At 37.5% G+C, this 24,739-nt stretch overlaps 1 protein-coding gene and 1 non-coding gene across 16 annotated transcripts in view; both read left to right on the forward strand.

Moving 5' to 3' along the window:
* The window catches only part of HNRNPR (heterogeneous nuclear ribonucleoprotein R), a 34,484-nt gene extending 13,517 nt beyond the window's left edge, over window positions 1–20,967 (forward strand). For 7 of the 15 annotated variants that reach the window (XM_077970277.1, XM_015130590.3, XM_077970284.1 and 4 more), the window contains 6 exons: window positions 7,094–7,270; window positions 9,081–9,216; window positions 12,056–12,261; window positions 17,059–17,208; window positions 19,428–19,549; window positions 19,687–20,967. In XM_077970277.1, coding sequence (XP_077826403.1) covers window positions 7,094–7,270; window positions 9,081–9,216; window positions 12,056–12,261; window positions 17,059–17,208; window positions 19,428–19,549; window positions 19,687–20,299 — 1,404 coding nt within the window. In that variant the 3' untranslated portion in view covers window positions 20,300–20,967. Of the gene's footprint in view, window positions 1–7,093; window positions 7,271–9,080; window positions 9,217–12,044; window positions 12,262–17,058; window positions 17,209–19,427; window positions 19,550–19,686 lie in introns of all 15 variants that reach the window. The other 8 variants (XM_077970314.1, XM_077970310.1, XM_077970344.1 and 5 more) reach the window with 4 other exon arrangements.
* On the forward strand, window positions 3,000–3,104 carry LOC114674823 (U6 spliceosomal RNA). The gene has a single exon (XR_003725917.1). It is a non-coding gene; the product is annotated as a U6 spliceosomal RNA (small nuclear RNA).
* Window positions 20,968–24,739: the final 3,772 nt, after the last annotated feature.

The following is a 24,739-nucleotide window of genomic DNA, read 5'->3' on the forward strand; positions in this document are numbered from 1 at the left end:
AACTCAGGTGTTTGAGACCAACCTGGCTAACATAGGGAGACCCTGTCTCTATAAAAAATAAAAAATTAGCCGGGCCTGGCGGCATGCGCACAACTGTGGCCTCAGCTACTTGGGAGGCTGAGTTGAAAAGATCAGTTGAGTCTGGAGGTCAAGACTACGGTGAGCTGTTATTGCGCCGCTGTACTCCAGCCTGGGTGACAGAGCAAGTACCTTGTCTCAAAAAAAGAAAAGACTGTTGGATGACTTGGTTACTTCCTTTATTACTGTTGAAGAACTTGATGGATAAATTGTAGACAGCTAAAACTTTTTCTGGGTCTTCATGGCTGATGAGTGAAGAAAGAAGTGTTATTATGGTATTCACTAGATTCTGCTGGTTCCGAAAAGGGAGGAGGGTTACCTGCAGATGACTGAGTGCTTGCTCTGAAAGGGCTCACATGGATCCAGAATGACTCAGGACTAAAAAGTTAATAAAAGGAAAGTATTCCTATTTCATTTTAGTTAATTAAAAATTGAGCTTAAAAACTTTAAAAGAAGGCCGGGCGCGGTGGCTCAAGCCTGTAATCCCAGCACTTTGGGAGGCCGAGATGGGCGGATCACGAGGTCAGGAGATCGAGACCATCCTGGCTAACCCGGTGAAACCCCGTCTCTACTAAAAAAATATAAAAAACTAGCCGGGTGAGGTGGCGGGCGCCTGTAGTCCCAGCTACTCGGGAGGCTGAGGCAGGAGAATGGTGTAAACCCAGGAGGCGGAGCTTGCAGTGAGCTGAGATCCGGCCACTGCACTCCAGCCTGGGCGACAGAGCGAGACTCTGTCTCAAAAAAAAAAAAAAAAAAAAACTTTAAAAGGAACAGTGCTGAATTAGTTTTTGAAAACTTTAGCCTTTTAAATTCTTTTTAGGTCCTAAGTTAAATTGATCTTGAAATGAAGATATTCCTGTTTCTTAGATAAACTAGTGTTTTCAATTCGTGGTCTGTTTCTTCACAGACTCACATGACTATAGTATTGGGGACTTTATTGGCCACAGATTTGTTGATGTTTCTTCTATATTTATTTATTTATAAAAAGAAGGTCTCACTCTTGCCCAGGCTGGAGTACAGTGGCACAATCGTAGCTCACTGCAACCTCAAACTCCTGGGCTTAGGGGAACCTCGTGCCTAAGCTTCCCAAGTAACTGGGACTACAGTTACGTGGCACCACACTGAGCCAATTTTTAAAATTTTTTATAGAGGCAGGGTCTTGCTTTGTTGCTCAGGCTGGTCTCAAACTCCTGGGCTCAAGGAATCCTCCTGCCTTGGCCTCCTTGAGCTTTGAGTTTACAAGTGTGAGTCACCATGCCCAGCCCACATGAGGAAGTTGAGACTCATTGCTTAAGAAACTTGGCCAGGTGCCGTGACTCATGCCTGTAATCCCAAAACTTTGGGAGGCTGAGGCTGGCAGATCACTTGAGGTCAGGAGTTCGAGACCAGCCTGGCCAACATGGTGAAACCCCATCTCTACTAAAAATACAAAAATTAGCCAGGCTTGGTGGCACATGCCTGTAATCCCGGCTACTCAGGAAGCCGACACAGGAGAATTGCTTGAATTCGGGAGGCAGAGGTTGCAGTGAGCTGAGATGGCGCCACTGCACTACAGCCTGGGCGACAAAGCGAGATGGCATCTCAAAAACAACAACAACAAGAAGAACAAAACTTGCTCCAGGTAACTAAAATGTAGATTTGAATCGCATATAACTGAAAACTCACTGTTGCTCACATTCTTATCACCTGCATAGCTATCACCCTACTATACCAAGCCACTTTCATCTCTTTCCCAGATTGCCCTGTTCACCTGACTGGTCAGCCTGTTTCTCCACACAATCCATTTTCTACCCAGTTGCTGAAGTGTATCTTTTAGAACATAAGTCATACCCAGTCATTTTTCTGCATTAAACTCTCTGATGGCTTCCCAACACATCTGGGAGCAGAAATGCCTAACCATGGTTTAACTTACTCTGGCCCCGTTCTCTGTTTTCCACCCACTGTCACTTTTATTCTGGCCACTGGCCTGTGTGCTGTTCTTCAGATATGTTGAGTGTACTCCCGTCTCACATCTCACAGCCTTTTGTACTTGTTCCCTCAACTTGGAATGCTCTTTCTTCAGATTTCTTTTTTCTTTTCTTTTTTTTTTTTTTTTTGAAACAAGAGTCTTGCTCTGTTTCTCAGGCTAGTCTAGAACTCCTGGCGGGCCTCAAGTGATACTTCTGCCTTGGCCTCCCAAAGTGCATGAGACAGTGCCCCCTCACCTTCCTCAGATTTTTACTTAATTTTCTCTTAGATCTCAGCTCAAATTTACCCCTATAGGGAAGCCCTCCTAGTGAAAACACAACCCCATCATTTATCCCCTCTTCCTGTTTTTTCATTCTTCTTAACATTTACTACCTCTTAAAATCATATAATCATTATGTATTTATTTATTTAAGACAGAGTTTCACTCTGTTGCCTAGGCTGGAGTGCCATGGCGTGATCTCCACTCACTGCAACCTCCACCTCCCTGGTTCAAGTGATTCTTCTGCCTTAGCCTCCCGAGTAGCTGGGATTACAGGCTTGTGCCACCATACCTGGCTAATTTTTGAATTTTTAGTTACAGACAGGTTTTCACCGTATTTGCCAGGCTGGTCTCAAACTCCTGACTTCAAGTGATCTGCCCACCTCGACCTCCCAAAGTGCTAGGATTGCACACACGAGCACCATGCATGACCCATATTGTTTACTTTTTTAATTTTTGTCTGTCTCTCTCAGTAGAATATAAACTTCATTAATGCCTAGACCTTGTCTGTGGTAGTCACTATATTTCTAAAATCTAGAAAAATATATGGCACATGAGTCCAAGGTATGTCTAATTCCTTGTCTCATGAAAGATTTGTATTATACAAGTTCTGAGTAGGGTGGGAGCCGTGTGTTTGTATAGGCTAGGCATTTACATGGAGCAGCTTCAAGCAGGTACTTTAAAGATTAATTGGGTGCTCGCTTCGGCAGCACATATGCTAAAATTGGAACAATATAGAGAAGATAGCAGGCCCCTGCGCAAGGATGACATGCAAATTCATGAAGCATTCCATATTTTTACTAGAAATACCATTTGACCCAGCTATCCCATTACTGGGTATATGCCCAAAAGATTATAAATCATGCTGCTATAAAGACACATGCACACGTATGTTTATTGCGGCACTATTCACAATAGCAAAGACTTAGAACCAACCCAAATGCCCGTCAATGATAGACTGGATTAAGAAAATTGTGGCACGTATATACCATGGAATACTATGCAGCCATAAAAAAGGATGAGTTCATGTCCTTTGTAGGGACATGGATGAAGCTGGAAACCATCATTCTCAGCAAACTATCACAAGGACAAAAAACCAAACACCGTATGTTCTCACTCATAGGTGGGAATTGAACAATGAGAACACTTGGACACAGGAAGGGGAACATCACACACCGGGGCGTGTTGTGGGGTGGGGGGAGGGGGGAGGGATAGCATTAGGAGATATACCTAAGGTAAATGATGAATTAATGGGTGCAGCACACCAACATGGCACATGTATGCATATGTAATGAACCTGCACGTTGTGTACATGTACCCTAGAACTTAAAGTATAATAATAATAATAAAGTATAATAATAATAAAAGATTAATTGGATATGGGTGATAATGGGAGGAATTGAAAACATCTGAGATGTCTGTTTATAGAAGTAGTTCCTCAGTCACCTGGAGGTGGGGGCTATGAGGGGAGAGAAACAGAAATTATAGTCTTCTAAAGGTAGATGGGGGCAATCAGAGGAGCCAGTTGACAAGGCTGGGTTTTAATCGTTTTGATTTTTAGAAAAAATCATTTGTTACAAACATGTCTTCATCATAGATTTCAAGGTACAAAAATGAGGTTGGTAAAGTATTCTGAATACTTAAGAGAAGAAAAGTTTTGATGGTGGCGGTTGCATCACCAGTGTTAATACTTGTAGAGAAGGCAAGGATGATGAGAACTGAGGGGGAAAAGACCTTTTTTTTTTTCCCCTGAGACAGTTTCACTCTTGTCGCCCCGGCTGAAGCGCAGTGGCATGATCTCAGCTCGCTGCAATCTCCGCCTCCCAGGTTCAAGCAATTCTCCTGCCTCAGCCTCCCAAGTAGCTGGGATTACAGGCGCCTGCCACCATGCCTGCCCAATTTTTGTATTTTTAGTAGAGATGGGGTTTTACCATGTTGGCCAGGCTGGTCTTGAACTCCTGACCTCAGGTATTCCGCCCAAAGTGCTGGGATTACAGGCATAAGCCACTGTGCCTGGCCCGGAAAAAGACTTTTGAATTTGGTTATTAGAAGTTTATTAGAAGTTTATTGGGTACACAGTTCGAGTTAGAGGAAGAAGCCAATTATAGAGTGTTAAAGAGAACATAGATGCCGTGTGCTCTTCAGAGTATGTTTTTGTTAGAAAGATGGTTCTGCAGGGACATCACTTAAATCACATATAACAGTATCTTGTATCCCTAATTGTCACGATGCCATAGATGTCTTATTTATACTTCTCTTTGGCTTCACGGTATTAAGCATGTAGTAGATGTGTTGAAAATAATAACTGTGTGAGTGAAAAAAAAAAGTACAAATGGTGTGTTCAAAACAGGCCAGGTGCAGTGGCTCATGCCTGTAATCCCAGCACTTTGGAGGGCCAAAACAGGAAGATCACTTGAGCCCAGGAGTTCGAGACCACCCTGGGCATCATAGCGAGAGCCTCTCTTACCCCCAACCCCCACCTCCAGATATTAGCTGGGCATAATGGCAAGAGCCCGTTGTCCCCGCTACTTGAGAGGCTGAGGTGGGACGATTACTTGAGTCTGGGAGTATGAGGCTGTAGTGAGCTATGATCATGCCACTATGCTGCAGCCTGGGCAACAAGGTGAGACCCAGTCTCAAAAACAAGCCAAACCTTTATCAGTGAAAGGAAATAAATACAATACAAGCTAAAGTGAGGGGTGTGTTGTTGTATTTTGTTTTTGGATTGTTTGGAGACAGGAGGGAACCAGTGGGAAGGGAAGGATGGTACTGAGCAAAATATGAGAGTTGAAGGAATAACGGTTCGCAGTTGTTTCCAGAAAGTGGTAAGAAGAAATGGGCTTATTTATTGGGGTTAAGGAGTTAACCTTAGAAAGGAGGTAGATCTCTTTCTCTGAGGTGTGATAGAAGTGAAAGTAGACATAGTGAGAGGTAAGAATATGAAGAAACCAGTGACTCTCAGGTGATATCCTTAGGATGAGGTTTAGTGAATGAGGATTGGGGACCTTAAGGAGGTAGAAGAATTGCAATAACTATTGTGTGAGAATCATGCTAAGGAGTCAAAAGAATTCCTCAAGTTTTACCAGATAGCAGTGAAAGTGAGTCTTGATTATTTTGGAAAGGATTATCTCTAGATAGTACATCTGTTGTAGAGCTTAACTTCAGAAACTTAATGTCCATAATAATGTCGGCATATTTTGGATTGGATTGCTGTTACTACTTTATTATTTACCTATTATTCCAGCTATTTTTCAGACTGTGAAATGGTGATGTAGATGAGTTTCACTAGAAAACTTGTCATGCAAATACTAATTTTACTCATTCAGACTTTGTGGATTACAAATGTTTTAACATAAAACTTTTTTAAAATTTTTATTTATTTTATTTTTTTGAGATGGAGTCTCCCTCTGTTGCCCAGGCTGGAGTGCAGTGACACGATCTCGGCTCACTGCAAGCTCTGCCTCTCGGGTTCACGCCATTCTCCTGCCTCAGCCTCCCGAGTAGCTGGGACTACAGGCGCCTGCCACCATGCCCAGCTAATGTTTTGTATTTTTAGTAGAGACAGGGTTTCACCGTGTTAGCCAGGATGGTCTCGATCTCCTGACCTCATGATCCGCCCACCTCAGCCTCCAGAGTGCTGGGATTACAGGCGTGAGCCACCACACCCCGCCAACATAAAACATTTTTAATGTTGCTTACATTGGAGGAACTTGAAGAAAATTATAATCTGGTATCAAATGAAGATTTTTGACTATATACTTTTTAATTTGTTGTTGTATATTATAATTTAATCCTATAGAATTTGTAATTGAAGATCAGAAATTCTTCAAATGTTGAAGAGATGTTTTTCATACCTTAAAATTTAATATTTAATATCTGGATAGAGAAAGGAATAGATTGAAGCACGGGAGTTTCTGAAAAATACTGAGGTTGCTTTTTAAGTAGTAAAGATTTTAGAGTTGAGATAACTTGAGGGCTATGTCAATCTTTTATTCAATTATTTTTATTTTTATTTATTTTTAATTTATAAATTAATTTTTTAATTTTAAATTGTAGAAATGGGGTTTCACCATGTTGCCCAGGCTGGTTTTGAACTCCTGGACTCAAGTGATCCACCTTCCTCGGCCTCTTAAAGTGCTTGGATTACAGGCGTGAGCCGCTGCATCCAACCTCCTTTATTCTGTTTTTATGAGAACAAGTCAAGTTATAAAAATTTAAAAATTAGAGTTAATACAGATTTTACACTCTTACTAGTTTCCATTTTTCAAGAGACTGTTGTTCTTTGATAACCCTAAGGTCATTATAATAAAAGTTAGGATTAGCTCTGCAAGTCAACTGTAAGTTTCAGATTGTTTCCGTTCTTTCTTTCTTTTTTTTTTTTTTTTTTTTTTTTGAGACGGAGTCTCACGCTGTTGCCCAGGCTGGAGTGCAGTGGCGCGATCTCGGCTCACTGCAAGCTCCGCCTCCCGGGTTCCCGCCATTCTCCTGCCTCAGCCTCCTGAGTAGCTGGGACTACAGGCGCCCGCCACCGCGCCCGGCTAATTTTTTGTATTTTTAGTAGAGACGGGGTTTCACTGTGGTCTCGATCTCCTGACCTTGTGATCCACCCGCCTCGGCCTCCCAAAGTGCTGGGATTACAGGCTTGAGCCACCGCGCCCGGCCTGTTTCCGTTCTTTCTTAACCATCTTCTTCTGCCCGCGTCTTTAAAAAAAAAAATAAAGACAGTAGGCTTTATGACTCTAAAATCAAATGCTTATGTTGGATTCTAATAAGGGGGTTTTATTTCAGGTGTTTGTAGGCAAAATACCAAGAGATTTATATGAGGATGAGTTGGTGCCCCTTTTCGAGAAGGCTGGACCCATTTGGGATCTGCGTCTTATGATGGATCCACTGTCTGGTCAGAATAGAGGGTATGCATTTATCACCTTCTGTGGAAAGGAAGCTGCACAGGAAGCCGTGAAACTGGTATGTGATAATTATCCACTGTCTAGCAAGTCACTATTTGAGGAAATAAACTTTAATTCAAAAATGTTTGTAGTTAACATTATTTTGATTCCTTCAGTTGTTGCTTTGAATATTTCTGTACCGACCAAGTTGGTATGTGACTTTTGCTTTTTTTCTGACTATAAAACTAAAAAAGAACTGAAAATACCCAAGAAGTAATGTTTTATAGAAAGTTTCCCATTGATTTAAGAAGTTATCTATTAGATTGATTAACATCAGAAGTTTCATATGAGTATTTGGCTTATGGATTTCTGTTTTTTGGTTTTAGGCAAAAGGATATCAATTCTTGATGTTAAACTTTAGGATTCTTATAGTATAATGAAGGCTGGAATGGGCTGTGGGGAATGTAATAGTAGATGACAGTGACTTTTAGGATTCCATTCAGAAAATAGTTGTGAATCTGTTTTATTTTTATTACAGCCTATTCATATGATTTATTTCATATTTTCTAAGTGTATTTTTGTTCGTTCTTTATGTTTCTTGGCCCTTGAGTCTTCTCTGTCTTTAATCTTTCTCTCTCCTCCTACTATTTATAGCCAGTCTCAGATTAATTTCCTTTCTTTAGAGCCTTTAACCACTTGGTGCTCATTTCAGACCAGTAGTAGTAGTAACAAAGTTTTGCAAATCAAATGTATCTTCACTCCTGCTGTATTTAAGACACAGCTATCTCAGTATCTTAAAATAACAATGTCATTTTTTTTTTTGGCATACTCTTGCCTGACATCTGAGGGGCTCACTAAGTCTGGTTCTAGCCTTTCTAGATGATCAGCCTGTTTCATCATCAAGGCTTTTGGTTTCATTACTGGTGTCTGAATCAGTTCCACTCGTAGCTTGACCCAGATTTTAGTTTTTATTATGGATTTTTCCTTCAAACTTGTTTATTTAATATTAAGTTTTCATTTTTGGCAACATATGATTTTCTTTTTAATACTCATATCTCTTAGTAAACTAATAGTTAAATAATATTAAAGTATAAGAAGCTAAAATTGGCCAGATGTGGTGGCTCACGCCTGTAATCCCAGCACTTTGGGATGCCGAGACAGGTGGGATCACCTGAGGTCAGGAGTCAAGATCAGCCTGGCCAACATGGTGAAACCCCGTCTCTACTAAAAATACAAAAATTAGCTGGGCTTGGTGGCGCACGCCTGTAGTCCCAGCTACTTGGGAGGCTGAAGCAGGAGAATCACTTTAACCCGGGAGGTGGAGGTTGCAGTGAGCAAAGATTGTGCTACTGCCCTCCAGCCTGGACGACAGAGCGAGACTCAGTCTTAAAATTTAAAAAAAAGGCTAAAATTTGTCAAGAAAATCTACTGTAGTGATTTAAATAAAACACTTTTTGAAAATACTGTGTTTGGTAGACAATTTAAAACTATATATTTAGAATTCTGTGACTTCTGTAGAATTTGAAATTTTTCTAATCCAATTTACATTTCCAAGGACCCTGAATGATCAGTCTCAGGTATTTTTTTCTGAAAAATCTGTGGGAAAACATTTTCAGATAGATAAAATTAAAATATGAAATAAGATACTTTAAACAATAAAGTGAGTCATTTTTATGTGGAAGAGTAGTGAAGGTTAACAAAACCAAACTAAAACAAGAGACTGTGACAAGTTTAAAGTATACATTCATATTATGGAAAGCATGAGGGAGCTTGGTGAGTTGATGAAGCAGGGAGCATTTGGCCTTAAATTGTTGAATTTTTTTAGATTAAGATCAGTTGTCCTGAGTTTGGGGTGGTTTTGGGGTCTCTGGTTCTTTTCTTAATTGCAGTGTGACAGCTATGAAATTCGCCCTGGTAAACACCTTGGAGTGTGCATTTCTGTGGCAAACAACAGACTTTTTGTTGGATCCATTCCGAAGAATAAGACTAAAGAAAACATTTTGGAAGAATTCAGTAAAGTCACAGGTAAAACAAAAATGTATTTAGAAATTACTTTTGCGAAATGTGTTATACTACTTATAAGTGCTCACAAAAACTGAGGGGTTGTATGTATTAAATTAAGAATTCAGGTCTTCGGTGTCTAAATTGCTTCCTTTCTGCTTTATAGTGGTTTGGATTTAAACAAATTCCCTTATATCCTTCATTTCTTGGAATGTCCCCTTCACTTCTTTGTCTTAATTGAACCTTGGCTTTTGCTGGAGCTTTTGCTCTATAGCCTTCAAGTGAATGCTTTTTTCCCCCCTTGACAGTTAGTGTATTTTAGGACCAAGAGAATGAAAGTTTTTACTCCCTCCCTGTTGCCTTGTCTAGATCAGATATTTTGTTTATTTGTTTGTTTTTTGAGACAGAGTTTTGCTCTTATTGCCTAGGCTGGAGTGCAATGGTGCTATCTTGGCTCACTGCAAGCCTCCTTGGTTCAAGCAATTCTCCTGCCTCAGGCTTCCAGGTAGCTGGGACTACAGGCATGCACCACCACGCCCGGCTAATTTTGTATTTTTTAGTAGAGATAGGGTTTCTCCATGTTGGTCACGCTGGTCTCGAACTCCCAACCTTTGGTGATCCGCCTGCCTTGGCCTCCCAAAGTGCCAGGATTACAGGCGTGAGCCACTGTGCCTGGCCGATCAGATTTTTTAAAATATCCAATTCTAAATCCATGGAATTGATTGAGAAGTAGATTTTATATCGTAGTTCTGTATACATTTATATATAACTGAAACAATTTAACAAAACTGTACTTTTATTTATTATACATGATTTATTTTGATACTTCTTATTCTATTTCATTTTTTAAAATACCAGTTGTGATCTAATACTACCTATAATTTAAAAACACTGCGTTAGACCACTGCCTCCCCTTGTAAAAACTACTATTCCTTTACATTTTTATCATTCAGACAAATGCTTTCCCTTTTGTTGAAGCTGTCAATCATTGCTCTTCTGGTTTCAGCCTTTCATTAATCTAAAGATTGCTTCTGGCTCACTATCTTCCTCTTCTGCCCTAAATTAACTTATTTCTAGTACCTTTAACATCTACATTGGTGAACCATCCAGGGCTTTAGACTCCTACCTATTTCTATGATTACCTCATCTTTAGTCCTTTACTTCAGCTCCACCATATCCAGATTACATTCTGGATCTAGGCACCAGAAATTCTGTGCACTTTAAACTCTTAATTTCTAGCGTCTCACTTTGTAACCACTGCCACCATCCACTATATTGTGTTGTCAAATACCCCTGTTGGCACAATTCTTTGACCTCATCACTTTATTATCTATATCTCCTTCTGGCTTCATGATCATTTATTCATTCTTTCAGCAGGTGTTTATTAAAGTTTCTGTTAAGTGCTGGCATTGTGCTATGTGCCTGGGATACATTGGTGGCTAAGAGACATATTCTCTGCTTTCATAGATCCTATATCCTGGGAAAGGAGATAAGACCAAGAATATAAATAATAAAAATTAAAGGAATATTTAGACATTGTGATAAGACACTGAAGCAGGAAATATAGGATATTTAGCTAAAGAATAGCTACTATCCCTGTTTGGATGGTTCTGGAAGACTTTTCTGATAAGATGACATGTCAGCCAGCACCTGAAGGATGAAGAAGATGTAGCATACAAAGAGCAAAAGGAAGTGCATTCCAAGGCAGCAACACATGCCAAGGTTCCAAGGCAAGAAAGAAGACAGTATATTACAGTAACTGAGGAGACTAGTGTTATTAAAAGGTAGAATTAGGAATATAATTGTATGAAATGAAGTAGGCAGGGCTTCTGTAGGCCATGTAAGGAGTTGGGTTTTTATTGTATATATAATGAGAAGGCATTTAAAAGTTTTAAGCAGGAAATAACACCTGTTTCATGTTTATGGGATATTATTCCTACTGCTGTGTGGATAGGGACTTGGAGAGAAGGGGCATGAGTGGAAGCTGATCAATTAGTTGAAGCTGTCATACTAGTACAGATAGAGGATTAGACTAGCGTAATAGCAGTGGAGATAGAAAGAAGTAAATGAGTTTGGAATTGGTTAGGAGAGATGAAGTAAAGGAAGAAATCAAGAATGTCTAACCAATTTCTGGCTTCAGAACCAGGTGGATGGCACTGTTTATTAGATAGGAAGTCTAGGGAAGGCAGATTTTGGCCATGGTGGTTCAGTTTTGGACATGTTAAATTTGCGATTCTAAGACATCAAAGAGGATACATCAGGTAAGAACATAGGCACATCTAGAGCTTAGAGAAATCTGGGCTAGGAAAAAAATCTAAGCATTTGTAAGGGTATAGATAACATTTAAAAATAGGGCTAGCTGACATTATTCAGAAAGAACACATATGGAAAGATAAGGGCAAAGGACTAAGACCAGAGGAACACTAATATTTAGTGATCACTTCCATTCTTGGTTAAAAATAGTAACTTTTAAGTTAGCTTGGCCATGATTAGTTGTCAAAAGTTAGTTTTCTTGGGTTTATGTTAATAGTTTTAAGATCCTTGTTAGTGCTTTTATAGTCATGTTATATCAAACGCTCTAAAATATTGTAGCATGTTAAATGTCAGAATACAGTAGTTAGATTTGTTGTATATGGCTATACCTTAAGAACCCCTAAAATTAAAAAGGAACATCAAATACTGTCCCAAACCCCATATCTGATTATGTTGATTTAATTGTCTACTAATTGTCTACAAAGTTAGTGACTCATTTTGAGGCTGCGTCACTTATTTTTTGCTCATCGTCAAGCGGATTTAGGTCTGCCTAATCGCTAGATGTGTGGTGGATGCTTTTGGCTTATATATCTGGCTGTTGGTTTAACAGAGGGTTTGGTGGACGTTATTCTCTATCATCAACCCGATGACAAAAAGAAGAATCGGGGGTTCTGCTTCCTTGAATATGAGGATCACAAGTCAGCAGCACAAGCCAGACGCCGGCTGATGAGTGGAAAAGTAAAAGTGTGGGGAAATGTAGTTACAGTTGAATGGGCTGACCCTGTGGAAGAACCAGATCCAGAAGTCATGGCTAAGGTAAATACAGTTGCTTGGAGTGGGCATAGGGTCATCATTTAAATTTTGTACTCAGAATGAAGCTCAAATATTTTGAGTTTTATGATAAATAGAAATTGTAGCTTTAGACTTTAACTGTTTGGCAAGGAGCAGCTTTAACACTAAAGTTAACAGCCTGTCTTGGTATCCAGGAATTTCCATTAACCATCCCTTTTCCTGCAGATTAAATGTGCAAAAGGAACTGAAATGAAATTCCTTCAATTAAGTATTTTCATACACACTGGGTATTTGTTTAGTGCTCGGCACTGTGAGGGATAGAGGCTTTTTTTTTTTTTAAAGGTCTTGAGTAAAGTGAGAAGTAATGTTTTGGAGATTATAAATTATAATCTTCATTGACTATATTATGCCTTATTACTTGGCTGTGAATTATGTTTTATTTAGATTTATAGCTGATTTTTCTTTTTTTAAGCTTTTTTTAAATTTTTATTTTATTTGTTATTATTACTTTTTGAGACAAAGTCTTACTGTGTCGCCCAGGCTGGAGTGCAGTGGTGCGATCTCGGCTCACTGCAACCTCCACCTCCCGGGTTCAAGCAATTCTCCTGCGTCAGCCTCCCGAGTAGCTGGGACTATAGGCGTCTGCCACCATGCCTGGCTAAATTTTGTATTTTTAGTAGAGACAGCATTTCGCCATATTGGCCAGGCTGGTCTCAAACTCCTGACCTCGTGATCTGCCTGCCTTGGCCTCCTAAAGTGCTGGGACCACAGGCATGAGCCACCGCACCCCGCCTGTTTTAAATGATCAAGTTCCATTAGTGTATTGTCCCCATGAAGAAAGGCAAAAGATTGTCGTGTTTGCTCTTATTCGTTAGTGGCAAAATATGCACGGCAAGTCCTGAAAAGGGCACTCTATTCCCTCCTAATTCCTGTGCTTGCATTGCCAGGATCTTAATAGTGGTGCCATGAGTACTGGTTCTTAATTTTTCCTTTGGGCGACTCCTGGGACACATCACAGTTGCATTTCTTTTGTTTTTTGAGGTGGAGTCTCGCTGTGTCTTCCAGGCTGGAGTGCAGTGGCGCGATCTCAGCTCACTGCAAGCTCCGCCTCCCGGGTTCATGCCATTCTCCTGCCTCAGCCTCCCGAGTAGCTGGGACTACAGGCGCCTGCCACCACACCTGGCTAATTTTTTGTATTTTTAGTAGAGACAGTGTTTCACCATGTTAACCAGGGTGGTCTTAATTTCCTGACCTCGTGATCTGCCCTTCTTGGCCTCCCAGAGTGCTAGGATTACAGGCGTGAGTCACCGCGACTGGCCTCAGAGTTGCATTTCTGCTGCTTAAAATGAGCTCTTGAGCATTTTAATTGTATCTTCCCTTCACAGGGAGGCAGCAACTCTGAATGGCCATGAGTTAATGGTTGGATTCTTCTTGATAAGTCAGAAGTCAAGGTTTTTATTCCAGAATTTGAGGAGGCAAACCCTTGCTCTAAATAGTTTGGAGGAGAACCCTGGTTTATACTTGTATGGTAAAGTCTATGTAGGCAATGACATCTTTGGGTTAAGCAGATCTATTGAGAATGAACCAGAGAGGCTCTCAGAAGTGCTACTCAGTATCTTTTATCTCATATTCCTTGAGTAGATGGGTAAGGGATAGAGAATTCAAATAGCTCTTAGTTTTTATTTTAATTTTTTACTAGCTTGATTTTGATTCCCATTGTTTCTTCTCCTAATACAACTATGACTTTGGGTAAACTACTAAACACGGATGTCATCTATTTTATTGAGCCTGGATCAGTCTCTAAAGATCACCACAACTTTGAATCCACCTGTAGTAACTAAATAGCCTGTGTTGCTTTTTCTGTGAAAATATTTTAAAATAGCATTATAGATGTATTACATATTATAAAAGAGGAATAAAATCCCATGAAAACCAAAAGTATAGCTTGTAATTTGCTTACCAGCCACTTCTCACATAACCTTTAGTAGCTGCTCAGACGGAAGTTCATCCTAATCTTTTTTTAGGGTTAGAAAACTTCAAGATTTTATTCTGGTAACTCCGTTTTCGTAAATCTAAAACAGGTTTTGGAATGAAAATGAGGCCTCCATAAACCTAGGATTAAATATTGTAGAGCCCTTTATTGTTTTCTTTTTTTTTTTTAAAGAGATTGGGCCTCATTATGTTGCCTAGGCTGGAGTGCAGTAGCTGCTTACGTGTGTAATCATAGCCCACTGCAGCCTTGAACTCCTGGGCTTAAGCGTTCCTCCTGCTTCAGCCTCCTAGGTAGCTTGGGACTACTGGTGCTTACAACTGCACCCAGCTCCTTTACTGTTTCGTAATTGAAAAGAAAAGTTTATCCATTTGAGTAAAGCTTCTGTTATTCACACTATCAATTTACAATTCACTGAAGATTTTTTTGCCAAGTTGGGTCAGTTTTACAATGTACCAAAACCTAAAAGCCTAAATATATGTCTCTTAAAGGGACCCTTTTTCCTGTTGAACATTTTAAACACAGTTTCAGTAAGTGATTTTGATATAGTATGTTAACAGTTTCATCATAGAAAATTCCATGTTGAATTTTTTTTAAAAGCAACTGAGCCAGTGGGAGTCTGTGTAACATAGAGGCTGGACCTTAGTATGATAAATTGAGAATAATAAAGGGGATGGAGCATTTGTGAAAAATGTTAGTTTTTTTTCCTCTTTAAATTAGTAACTTCTTATTAGATAGTCCTGTATCTGAAGCAACAAGTTGTTCAATATGTTAGTTTTTTATTTGGATAGGTACTATATTTTCTTAGTTTAAAAGTTATATGGAAAAGTATAGACAAAGAAATTTCCTTTCTACCCCTATGCCTATGTCTACCAAATCCCCTTTGTCCCCTATAAGGCATCCAGTTTTAGTAGTTTCTGGTTTATCTTTTTAGTATTTCCTTAGGCAAATATGAATATACTTCCTTAATTCTTACATGAGTGGTAGTAATGTTGGCAGCCTACTATATTCACTGATCTACTTTTTGTTTATTCACCATCCTGTTTCATCAGCTCTGAGAAAATACACTATTATTATATGAACCACTAAGTAGTTATAAAACACTGCCAACTAAACTATGGCACAGTACTTGCTTATCACATTGACTGTAAGTTGTTTCTTTATTTCAGAGATGTAAAAACAGGAAAAACAGTGTACCCTGTCAATCTCTGTTAGCTCATAGAGCTCTTCTTCATTTTTTGGGTTTTTTTTTTTGAGACGGAGCCTTGCTGTGTCACCCAGGCTGGAGTGCAGTGGTACAATCTTGGCTCACTGCAACCTCTGCCTCCCGGGTTCAAGCGATTCTCCTGCCTCAGCTTCCCGAGTAGCTGGGGTTATAGGTGCCTTCTACCACACCTGGCTTATTTTTGTATTTTCAGTAGAGACGGTGTTTCACCATGCTGGCCAGGCTGGTCTCGAACTCCCAACCTCAGGCAATCCGCCCACCTCGGCCTTCCAGAGTGCTGGGATTACAGGCGTGAGCCACTGTGCCCAGCCCTCTTCTTCATTTTTTATGACTACATAGTAGTCTATTCTGTACTATAGTGTATTTAACCAGCTGGATATTGAATTGTTTCTGATCTTTTGCTCTTACAATGCTGGAATGAATAAGTTTATGTTAGTTGATACAAGTGGAGATATATCTGTAGGATAGTTCTTAGGGGTAGAATTGTGGGCCAAAGGGTAAATACATCTGTAATTGTTAAGATACTGCCATATTCCTGTCTGTAGGAGATACACTATTTTACATTCCTACTAGCAAAATACAAGATAATTATTTTCCTCATTCTTGACAAAATAGTGTATGATCAAACTTTTGAACTTTGCCAACCTGATAACAAATGGTCTCAGTGCCATTAATGATTAATGATTTGCGTCTCTTACTATGAATGGTTTGAACTTTAAATATATTTTAAGAGCCATGTGTGTTTCTTTGTATGAACCACATATTCGTGAATTTTGCCTATTTTTCTATTCAGTTGTTGAGCTTTTTCTTATTTTCTGGTTCTCTGATATAAAAGAGAGATTAGCTGTTTGTGATACATGTTGCAAATACCTCATCCATATTTATTGTCTTTGCTTACAGTATTTGTTGCAATATAGAAGTCATTTATTTTTATATATCATTCTTATGGCTCCTAGATTTTAAGTCATAAGGTCATCCCCACTCCAGTGTTACATGAAGGAATCATTCTTGTTCTGATACTTTCACAGTTCTCCCTCCACCCTTTTATTATTTAAATTTTCAATCTATTTGGAGTTTATCCTGGTGTATAGTGTGAGGCATGGACCAGCTTTTCTCCTTTTTTTCTAATTAACACTACCTGATTTAATGATTTAAGCATTATAGTTTGTTTATATTCGGTAGGGCCAGTCTCTAAATTTCACTCTTTTTTTTCCTGGTTATTCTTGTTTGTTTATTTTTTCATATGAACTTTTGAAAGTTATTCAGTTTTAGAGGAAAGAAACAGAAAAACTTGTTTTGAAAGGGACTTGGAGACCATGTTAAATTTGTTGATTAGCAATAATAATTATGTGTTGGTTCTTTGAAGGTTCTATTCAGTGTTAGGTGCTTTAATGACAACATAGGAGAAGGCAAGAACCAATAATTTTTATAAATTGGTGACTGATATCAGTGTCATTTTCCTAGCAATTTCTCGTACTACCTGTAACAACACTTTCAGCGCTTAATGTTTTAGAGGAGAAAAGCCTATGCTATGAAGACAGGAAGAAACACTTTTCAGGTAAAATTAAGTAGCCAATGACAGTTTTGTTTATTTGTTGCTTACTAGGTAAAAGTTTTGTTTGTGAGAAACTTGGCTACTACAGTGACAGAAGAAATATTGGAAAAGTCATTTTCTGAATTTGGAAAACTCGAAAGAGTAAAGAAGTTGAAAGATTATGCATTTGTTCATTTTGAAGACAGAGGAGCAGCTGTTAAGGTAGAAATTTTGAAATTTTGGTTCTTGATATTTGAATTTTGTTTCTGAAACCTGCCAAACACGTAAAGTAATGTTAAAAACTGAAGTAAAATTGACTGTTAGCTTTTGCTGAACTCTTTCTATTTAATCTCTGTTAAGTGGTAATAGTATAACAGATAAGACTCCATATTTCAAAGCCAGATTATTACTGAATTTGTGATCTTAGGCAAGTTATTTTTAATCTCTATTGTTTTGTAAGATTTGATAGCATGATGCCTTGGAAGTATTACAAGGTATAAAAATTAGCTGCTGTAAACACTAAATAGGTAATGAATATATTATAACTACTTAGTTTACCTCAGTTTGTGTACCTATGAAGGAAACTGAGTGGTGTACATGACTCATACAGTATTTGAGTAGATGTATTGTGATGAGGGTATGATTAGTTTTACCTTTATTTAATCATTTTAGAGTTAAAATAGCATTCACTATGTTTTACTGATTTCAGTAATTGTTAGAGATATCTCTTGTGTATAATAGTTGATTTAGTCTTTGATGATAATAAGTATGAAGAAAGTATTTTCATATGGTATTTGGAACACAAAACCTGCTTTCTATTGACAATGGGTTCGGACTATCTTTAATGGGTGAAATTTTCAGTTTCTTTTTCTTGTTCATCTCTCCTTCCTTGAGGTGATGGGAAGCAAGACAAAACACTACTAAAATCTTTTTTATGTTACTGGGAAGATAGATCCAGAATGCTTAGTGACACAGGCATGGTTCTTTTTTGGCATGTTTGGTTGGTGGGATACTACCACCTCTAATTTGAGCATTTTTTGGTTTTGTTTTTTGCCCAGGGTGCTGCTTTTAAAACAGGCTTTCTAGAATCTCTGACTCGTTTATAGTTAATCGGCTTGCTCATTGATGATAGCTAATTAATGAGGCAGTATTGTTCATAAAATTCATAACTTGTCCAAGATCACAAACTCAGTAATAATCTGGCTTTGAAGTATGGAATCTTATCTGTTATACTGTTACACTCTTATCTGTTAATGTGTGGCGTCTGAAATTTTTACTGGTATAGAATGCAGATAACTAATAATTTTATGCTTTCCAAATATTCCTCCTGACTCAACTGGTTTTAAATAACTGGTTGTCCTGATGGAAAATATTTATAGGATGGTTTGCCAAGGAAGCCTATTAAATTATAAAATATCTAGTCCAGGAACTGGGAGTCACCAGGATGGTCGGGGCAGAGAGTAGATGTTTCATTTTTTAATTTATGCCAGGAAGCTTTTGTAAACTTGTTTAGTTGCTTTTACTGAAGCAGTACAGGGAAAATTGCAATCTTGAGGACTAGTTTCATTTTTGTCTAGATACTTATAAATCACTAATAGCTCGTTATAAATAGAACATTTTTTTATGTGTGCCCAGAGTGGGGAGAAAGGTATAGGGAAACAAAAAATAAAATATGAGGAGGTGACATTTTGTTACTGAGTACCTGAACCTTTTGATGTATGGCAGAGGTTGTTGGGTGGAACAACATGAACAAAGGGCTAGAACATGGAATGTTTGATTACTGCTTTCTACGTAATTGCTTGAGTCTTCATTAGTCCAGGCCTTTTCTGGCTCTGTACTTTAAACTGTTCAAGCAAAATACATTTCGAGTTAAGCATTGTGAGGGAAACCTAGGTTTTTTTGTGTTGGTATCTTGAATTTTACAGATAATCTCACTCTGTAACCTCATTTGTGCTTCAGATCCTTGAAATTTTTGTATAAGAACAGTGTAAGACCTGTATGTTGTATGCTACATGTTTATTTAAAAATTCTAATCCTGAAAAGTTAATCTTTGGTTCGTATTAATATTGGCATTTTTCCCTGGTATGGATTTGCTTCTTTGGTGTGGATTTGCTTCTTAGGTATGGCTTATCTTTTAAGGAGTTAGTTATTTGGAATTAAGGAGCAGCAATAGGTGGCAGCCCTTTTACCTTTTAAAATACAGTATCAGGAGGTAGGTTTTGTTCTAAATGTCATTTACATATAAAAAGATAAGGTCTAGGGAAACGTATTTTCTTTGTGTTTGTGTTTAACTTTCTGGCTAGATTCACCTTTTGGCCATTTAAAATAATTGTGCAGTAAATTATTAAGTATATTAAATGAGTCAAGTATGATAGCATGCACACTATATAAAACATATAGTTTTATATCATAAAATAAATTAATTTTTCAATTTTTTATAGGCTATGGATGAAATGAATGGCAAAGAAATAGAAGGGGAAGAAATTGAAATAGTCTTAGCCAAGCCACCAGACAAGAAAAGGAAAGAGCGCCAAGCTGCTAGACAGGCCTCCAGAAGCACTGCGTGAGTCTACCTTTTAGTAGATATGTCTTTGGACAAGGAATCTCCATTTGATAATGGAGATTGGATTAATAAAACACAATCAGAGTCTTGAAGCAAACTGATTTGTTTTTTCTTTTCTCCCTTCCCTCCTTTGCTAGGTATGAAGATTATTACTACCACCCTCCTCCTCGAATGCCACCTCCAATTAGAGGTCGGGGTCGTGGTGGGGGGAGAGGTGGATATGGCTACCCTCCAGATTACTATGGCTATGAAGATTACTATGATGATTACTATGGTTATGATTATCACGACTATCGTGGAGGCTATGAAGATCCCTACTACGGCTATGATGATGGCTATGCAGTAAGAGGAAGAGGAGGAGGAAGGGGAGGGCGAGGTGCTCCACCACCACCAAGGGGGAGGGGAGCACCACCTCCAAGAGGTAGAGCTGGCTATTCACAGAGGGGGGCACCTTTGGGACCACCAAGAGGCTCTAGGGGTGGCAGAGGGGGTCCTGCTCAACAGCAGAGAGGCCGTGGTTCCCGTGGATCTCGGGGCAATCGTGGGGGCAATGTAGGAGGCAAGAGAAAGGCAGATGGGTACAACCAACCTGATTCCAAGCGTCGTCAGACCAACAACCAACAGAACTGGGGTTCCCAACCCATCGCTCAGCAGCCGCTTCAGCAAGGTGGTGACTATTCTGGTAACTATGGTTACAATAATGACAACCAGGAATTTTATCAGGATACTTATGGGCAACAGTGGAAGTAGACAAGTAAGGGCTTGAAAATGATACTGGCAAGATACGATTGGCTCTAGATCTACATTCTTCAAAAAAAAAAATTGGCTTAACTGTTTCATCTTTAAGTAGCATTTTGCTGCCATTTGTATTGGGCTGAAGAAATCACTATTGTGTATATACTCAAGTCTTTTTATTTTTCCTCTTTTCATAAATGCTCTTGGACATTATTGGGCTTGCAGAGTTCCCTTATTCTGGGGATTACAATGCTTTTATGGTTTCAGGCTTCATTTTAGCTTCAAAACAAGCTGGGCACACTGTTAAATCATGATTTTGCAGAACCTTTGGTTTTGGACAGTTTCATTTTTTTGGATTTGGGATAGATTACATAGGAGTATGGAGTATGCTGTAAATAAAAATACAAGCTAGTGCTTTGTCTTAGTAGTTTTAAGAAATTAAAGCAAACAAATTTAAGTTTTCTTGTATTGAAAATAACCTATGATTGTATGTTTTGCATTCCTAGAAGTAGGTTAACTGTGTTTTTAAATTGTTATAACTTCACACCTTTTTGAAATCTGCCCTACAAAATTTGTTTGGCTTAAACGTCAAAAGCCGTGACAATTTGTTCTTTGATGTGATTGTATTTCCAATTTCTTGTTCATGTAAGATTTCAATAAAACTAAAAAATCTATTCAAAACATTACCTATTTCAAATTCAATTGTGTCCTAAAACATTATTTTATTCGTAATCCTTGCAAGGAATATTGTTTTCAAAGTATAACTGCCTATGTGAGTGATCAAATTCATGCAAAATTTCTTGTCTATTCCAACATGTATTGTGGATATTAGACTGAGGATTAGTCTAAATTCAAGTATTTATTCCAATTAGCACTTCATTGATTGGTGTTCTCTCATAGTCTCTTCTAATTTTGAAATTTTATCTTTTATTTTTAAAAAAAAACAGGTTCATAGACTTTTGAGCATTCTTGCAGGCATTGGATAATTTGTGTTAAAACAAATAAAATGTGGCTGGGAAAGCAGACTGCAATCTATTTTGACCCACATTCTTTATAAGGGATAATTTGTGACTGAAGACCTTATTTGCTGGATAAGTGAATGTACATACAGGGAAAACTGTTAGTACTGTGGCGTCAATTGCACTGCGGACTTTAGTTTTAGTAAACGTGATTGTGACTACCATTTCAGTTACTGGTTTAGGAATATAATTTCCTATTACTATGTAAATTTGCTTTGAGAAACATTCATGCCTTGTAAGAGAGGCTTAAAAATATCCAGTAGTAATACCTCTGACTTTCTGTTAACATCTCGTTTATTTTTATTTATCTGCTATCCCTAATGCCTATATTTTTTGTTGGCCAAGACATAACATCTATTTCCCTATTTCCTTTTGAAATTCTGATTTATTCTAATGGCTTTTTTGCTTGAGAATGAGAGGAACAAAATAATCTAAGCTTTATGGTACAGAAAAGTCTGAATCACTTTCAAATTACTATTAAGTTTTCCCCTCCATCTTATTCTTACGTGGTTCTCAAATGTTTTTATAATGATAAAAATATCAGAAGCCATTGGGGAATAATTAAAATGGATACACCATTATTCTGTGTTTTGTTCCTGTTTGGTGTCTTTGTGATAGGAATATTAGATTTCAAAATCATAAGCCACTTAATTCCGTGTAATCTTGGTTAGATCATACTGGGTTTCATGGCTTCTTTTCGTTTCAAATAAGATTAATATTTACTGATGAAAGTCAATATATTTCATTTCTTTTTCAAAGTACACTTATTACACAGTATAGTCATTTAACAGACCTTATTGATATTTTAGTTTTTTGGAAACTGATAAAGGAATTATGGTCTGTTGTTGTATGATAGTTTTGAGTTAACATGGGTATTTCTTTGGTAAGACAGATCCAGTTGTTTTTCTTAATGCCCATGTAAGTAAAGACACCAAACATTCTTTAAATGCTGCTTTTAAACTTTGAAAATACAATTTGAAGTTGTAACTATACATCTAATTAGACTTAAGTAAAATCCTGATTTTTTTCTTGGAAAGAACAAAATCTACAAATAAAATTTGAGTTGTTTGTATTTCTTAATTAGGTGTTACAAGCTACAAAGTTGTCATAAAGAATCTTAAGAATGGGGATAGAAATGATTCTGAGAAAGCATAAACCCTCGCAAAAACTGTAAGATTAAAACTTGGGTTCCATGTCAAAATCCTTTCCTTTAATTGCAAATTATATTTTGAATTTTAAAGTGGCCACCTCCTCCTCTGTCCTTTTCACTAATTAAAAATATATTTGCAGAGGTACCCTTTAATTTTTGGTTTAGAGGTTTTGTGGCTATTTAAAATTGTAAAACATAATCCTATAAACATTAAAACTCAAGAGCTTTTCTTCTTTCATGTCTTATAAATTAACACTGTAGCAGCATTCAGAGAAAATAGATTCAGAGGTCAACTTTTCACATAATTAAATCTAACAGTGTAATATATAAACCTGAAAAATGTCAATTGAGGGAGGTCTTTATTCTAGATTGGCATTTTAAAAAAAATAGGTACAAATTATGAGTTCTAAGGAACTTGGTTTCCTGCTCTCCTGTCTTTCCATCTTTTTTGTTCCCCAAGCTAATTGATTTGGCTTTATTTATGAGCCTGTTACAGTAAAGTGTGTGTTGGGAAATATATTGAGGTGTAGAACTATTCTTTGTAGGTACCCTTGTGAGACTGATACAGATATGCTCCTCCCCATAATGGAATACTAATTTTTATTTGATCACTCATTTATAGCAGTTGCTTAAATGTATGTATTTATATGAAGGTATTTTAATTTTTAAGAGCAAAAAAGTTCTAATAAGTTTCCAGATTTCTAATAAATCCAGGTTTATTTGTTGAAAAGATAAGGAAAATGAGTTACGATTCTATAGTTTTTTTTAAAATGAATTCAGCATAATTGTTTTTCAGGTTTTTTTAGTTACTGGGGTTATTCTGCATAAGAAAGCCCAATGCTTTCTGATAGTAGGAGGTAATTTTTCTCTCTTTTGACTTTGAAATCTGACTTAGGAGATGAATTCTTTTTAAACAGGTCAGCATGCAACAAAATAAATTATATATTTTAAATTTTAAAAGAGAAGGGACATAAAATTTCACTTCTAGCATAAAGCCATATAATATTATTCTTGAAACTCATTACATCATTTGCCTCCTGCCCATTTGAATATAATCATACCTGCGTTTTATTAATTGTGTATTTGTAAAACCAAACCCTTCCAGTAAATACTTGCTATAAGGCTATTGCTTATTAGTTATCAAGGCTTCTAAATATGTTAAAACTTGTCATTTTGATTTTTCAAAGAGAATTTTATTATACTGAGCTACCAGTATTCTTAAAGAAAACTAACCAAAGTTAATTTTAGTGTTGTCCATTATTTTGTGAACAATTATTACGTGGAATCTCTTAAGTGAACAGCTAAGAAAAAGCCTTATAGAAAGACTGCACTGGATTTATAAGTGTGTTTATGTTTCTCTAAGAATGGGAGCTTCTGTTAACTTAGGGGTGGAGTTGTTCTGAGGAAACCAGTAGATTTGATGACTGACTGGAGAATCCAGAATAACAAATCCGTTAGCCAGACATGTTTACTTTTATATTAGAAGTTTGTTGATTAGGTCTTAATTTTCAAATGCAAACACCAAGCTTTAAAAATACTGCATGTATAATGTATTGGTCAGCAATTTAATAATATTTAATTTGAAGTTAATGATTGTTAATTCTTCCAGAAAAGTTTTTTTTCTTTAAATAAAAATACGTGTATATACTTTTTTATTTAGAGGTTACCAGAAGCTCTGGTTTTGTTTTGTTTTGTTTTTTTGTTTTTTAATCATTTTCAGATGTTATCCAGAAATCTGCAAGTGTACTTTTCCTGTTTTAACTCCTTCCTTTTATCACCTGACTATCAGGGAAGCGAGGTTGAGGCTGCCCTGACCTGACATGTCATGATGTCGACTTGCTAGGTGGGGTTCGCTGGGGACGATAACCAGTGGAATTGTTGGTAAGAACTTTTTTTTTCCTATTTTTTTTTTTATCAGTAGTGGGGCATTAAGTGTGGGAGAATGCCCATATCCTATAAGTGGGCAATTATGTCAGCCTTGTAGAAAACTAGGACTTTAATATTAAATTATTTCTGTTCTTAATAGGAACATATAATAACACTTTACTTACTCTTAAATTGGTAGCAGATCAGCAAGAAAGGCCTGCAAATATGAAGTAAGAAATACTCAGGGTATATTTTAAGTGAGCAAAATAGACACCTTATAATCTTAAAAAGTGTTGGAGAGATAATAAATTTGCTTTAACTGTCATTTCATTCTAGTATTATATTTTCTATATTTTGTTGGATAGATTAACATAAAATGTATCTTAAAGAGATATTTATTGCACATTAATTGTAGTAAAA

This window comes from Macaca mulatta, chromosome 1 (genome assembly GCF_049350105.2).
Source record: "Macaca mulatta isolate MMU2019108-1 chromosome 1, T2T-MMU8v2.0, whole genome shotgun sequence".
In the NCBI taxonomy this organism is placed as follows: Eukaryota; Metazoa; Chordata; class Mammalia; order Primates; family Cercopithecidae; genus Macaca; species Macaca mulatta.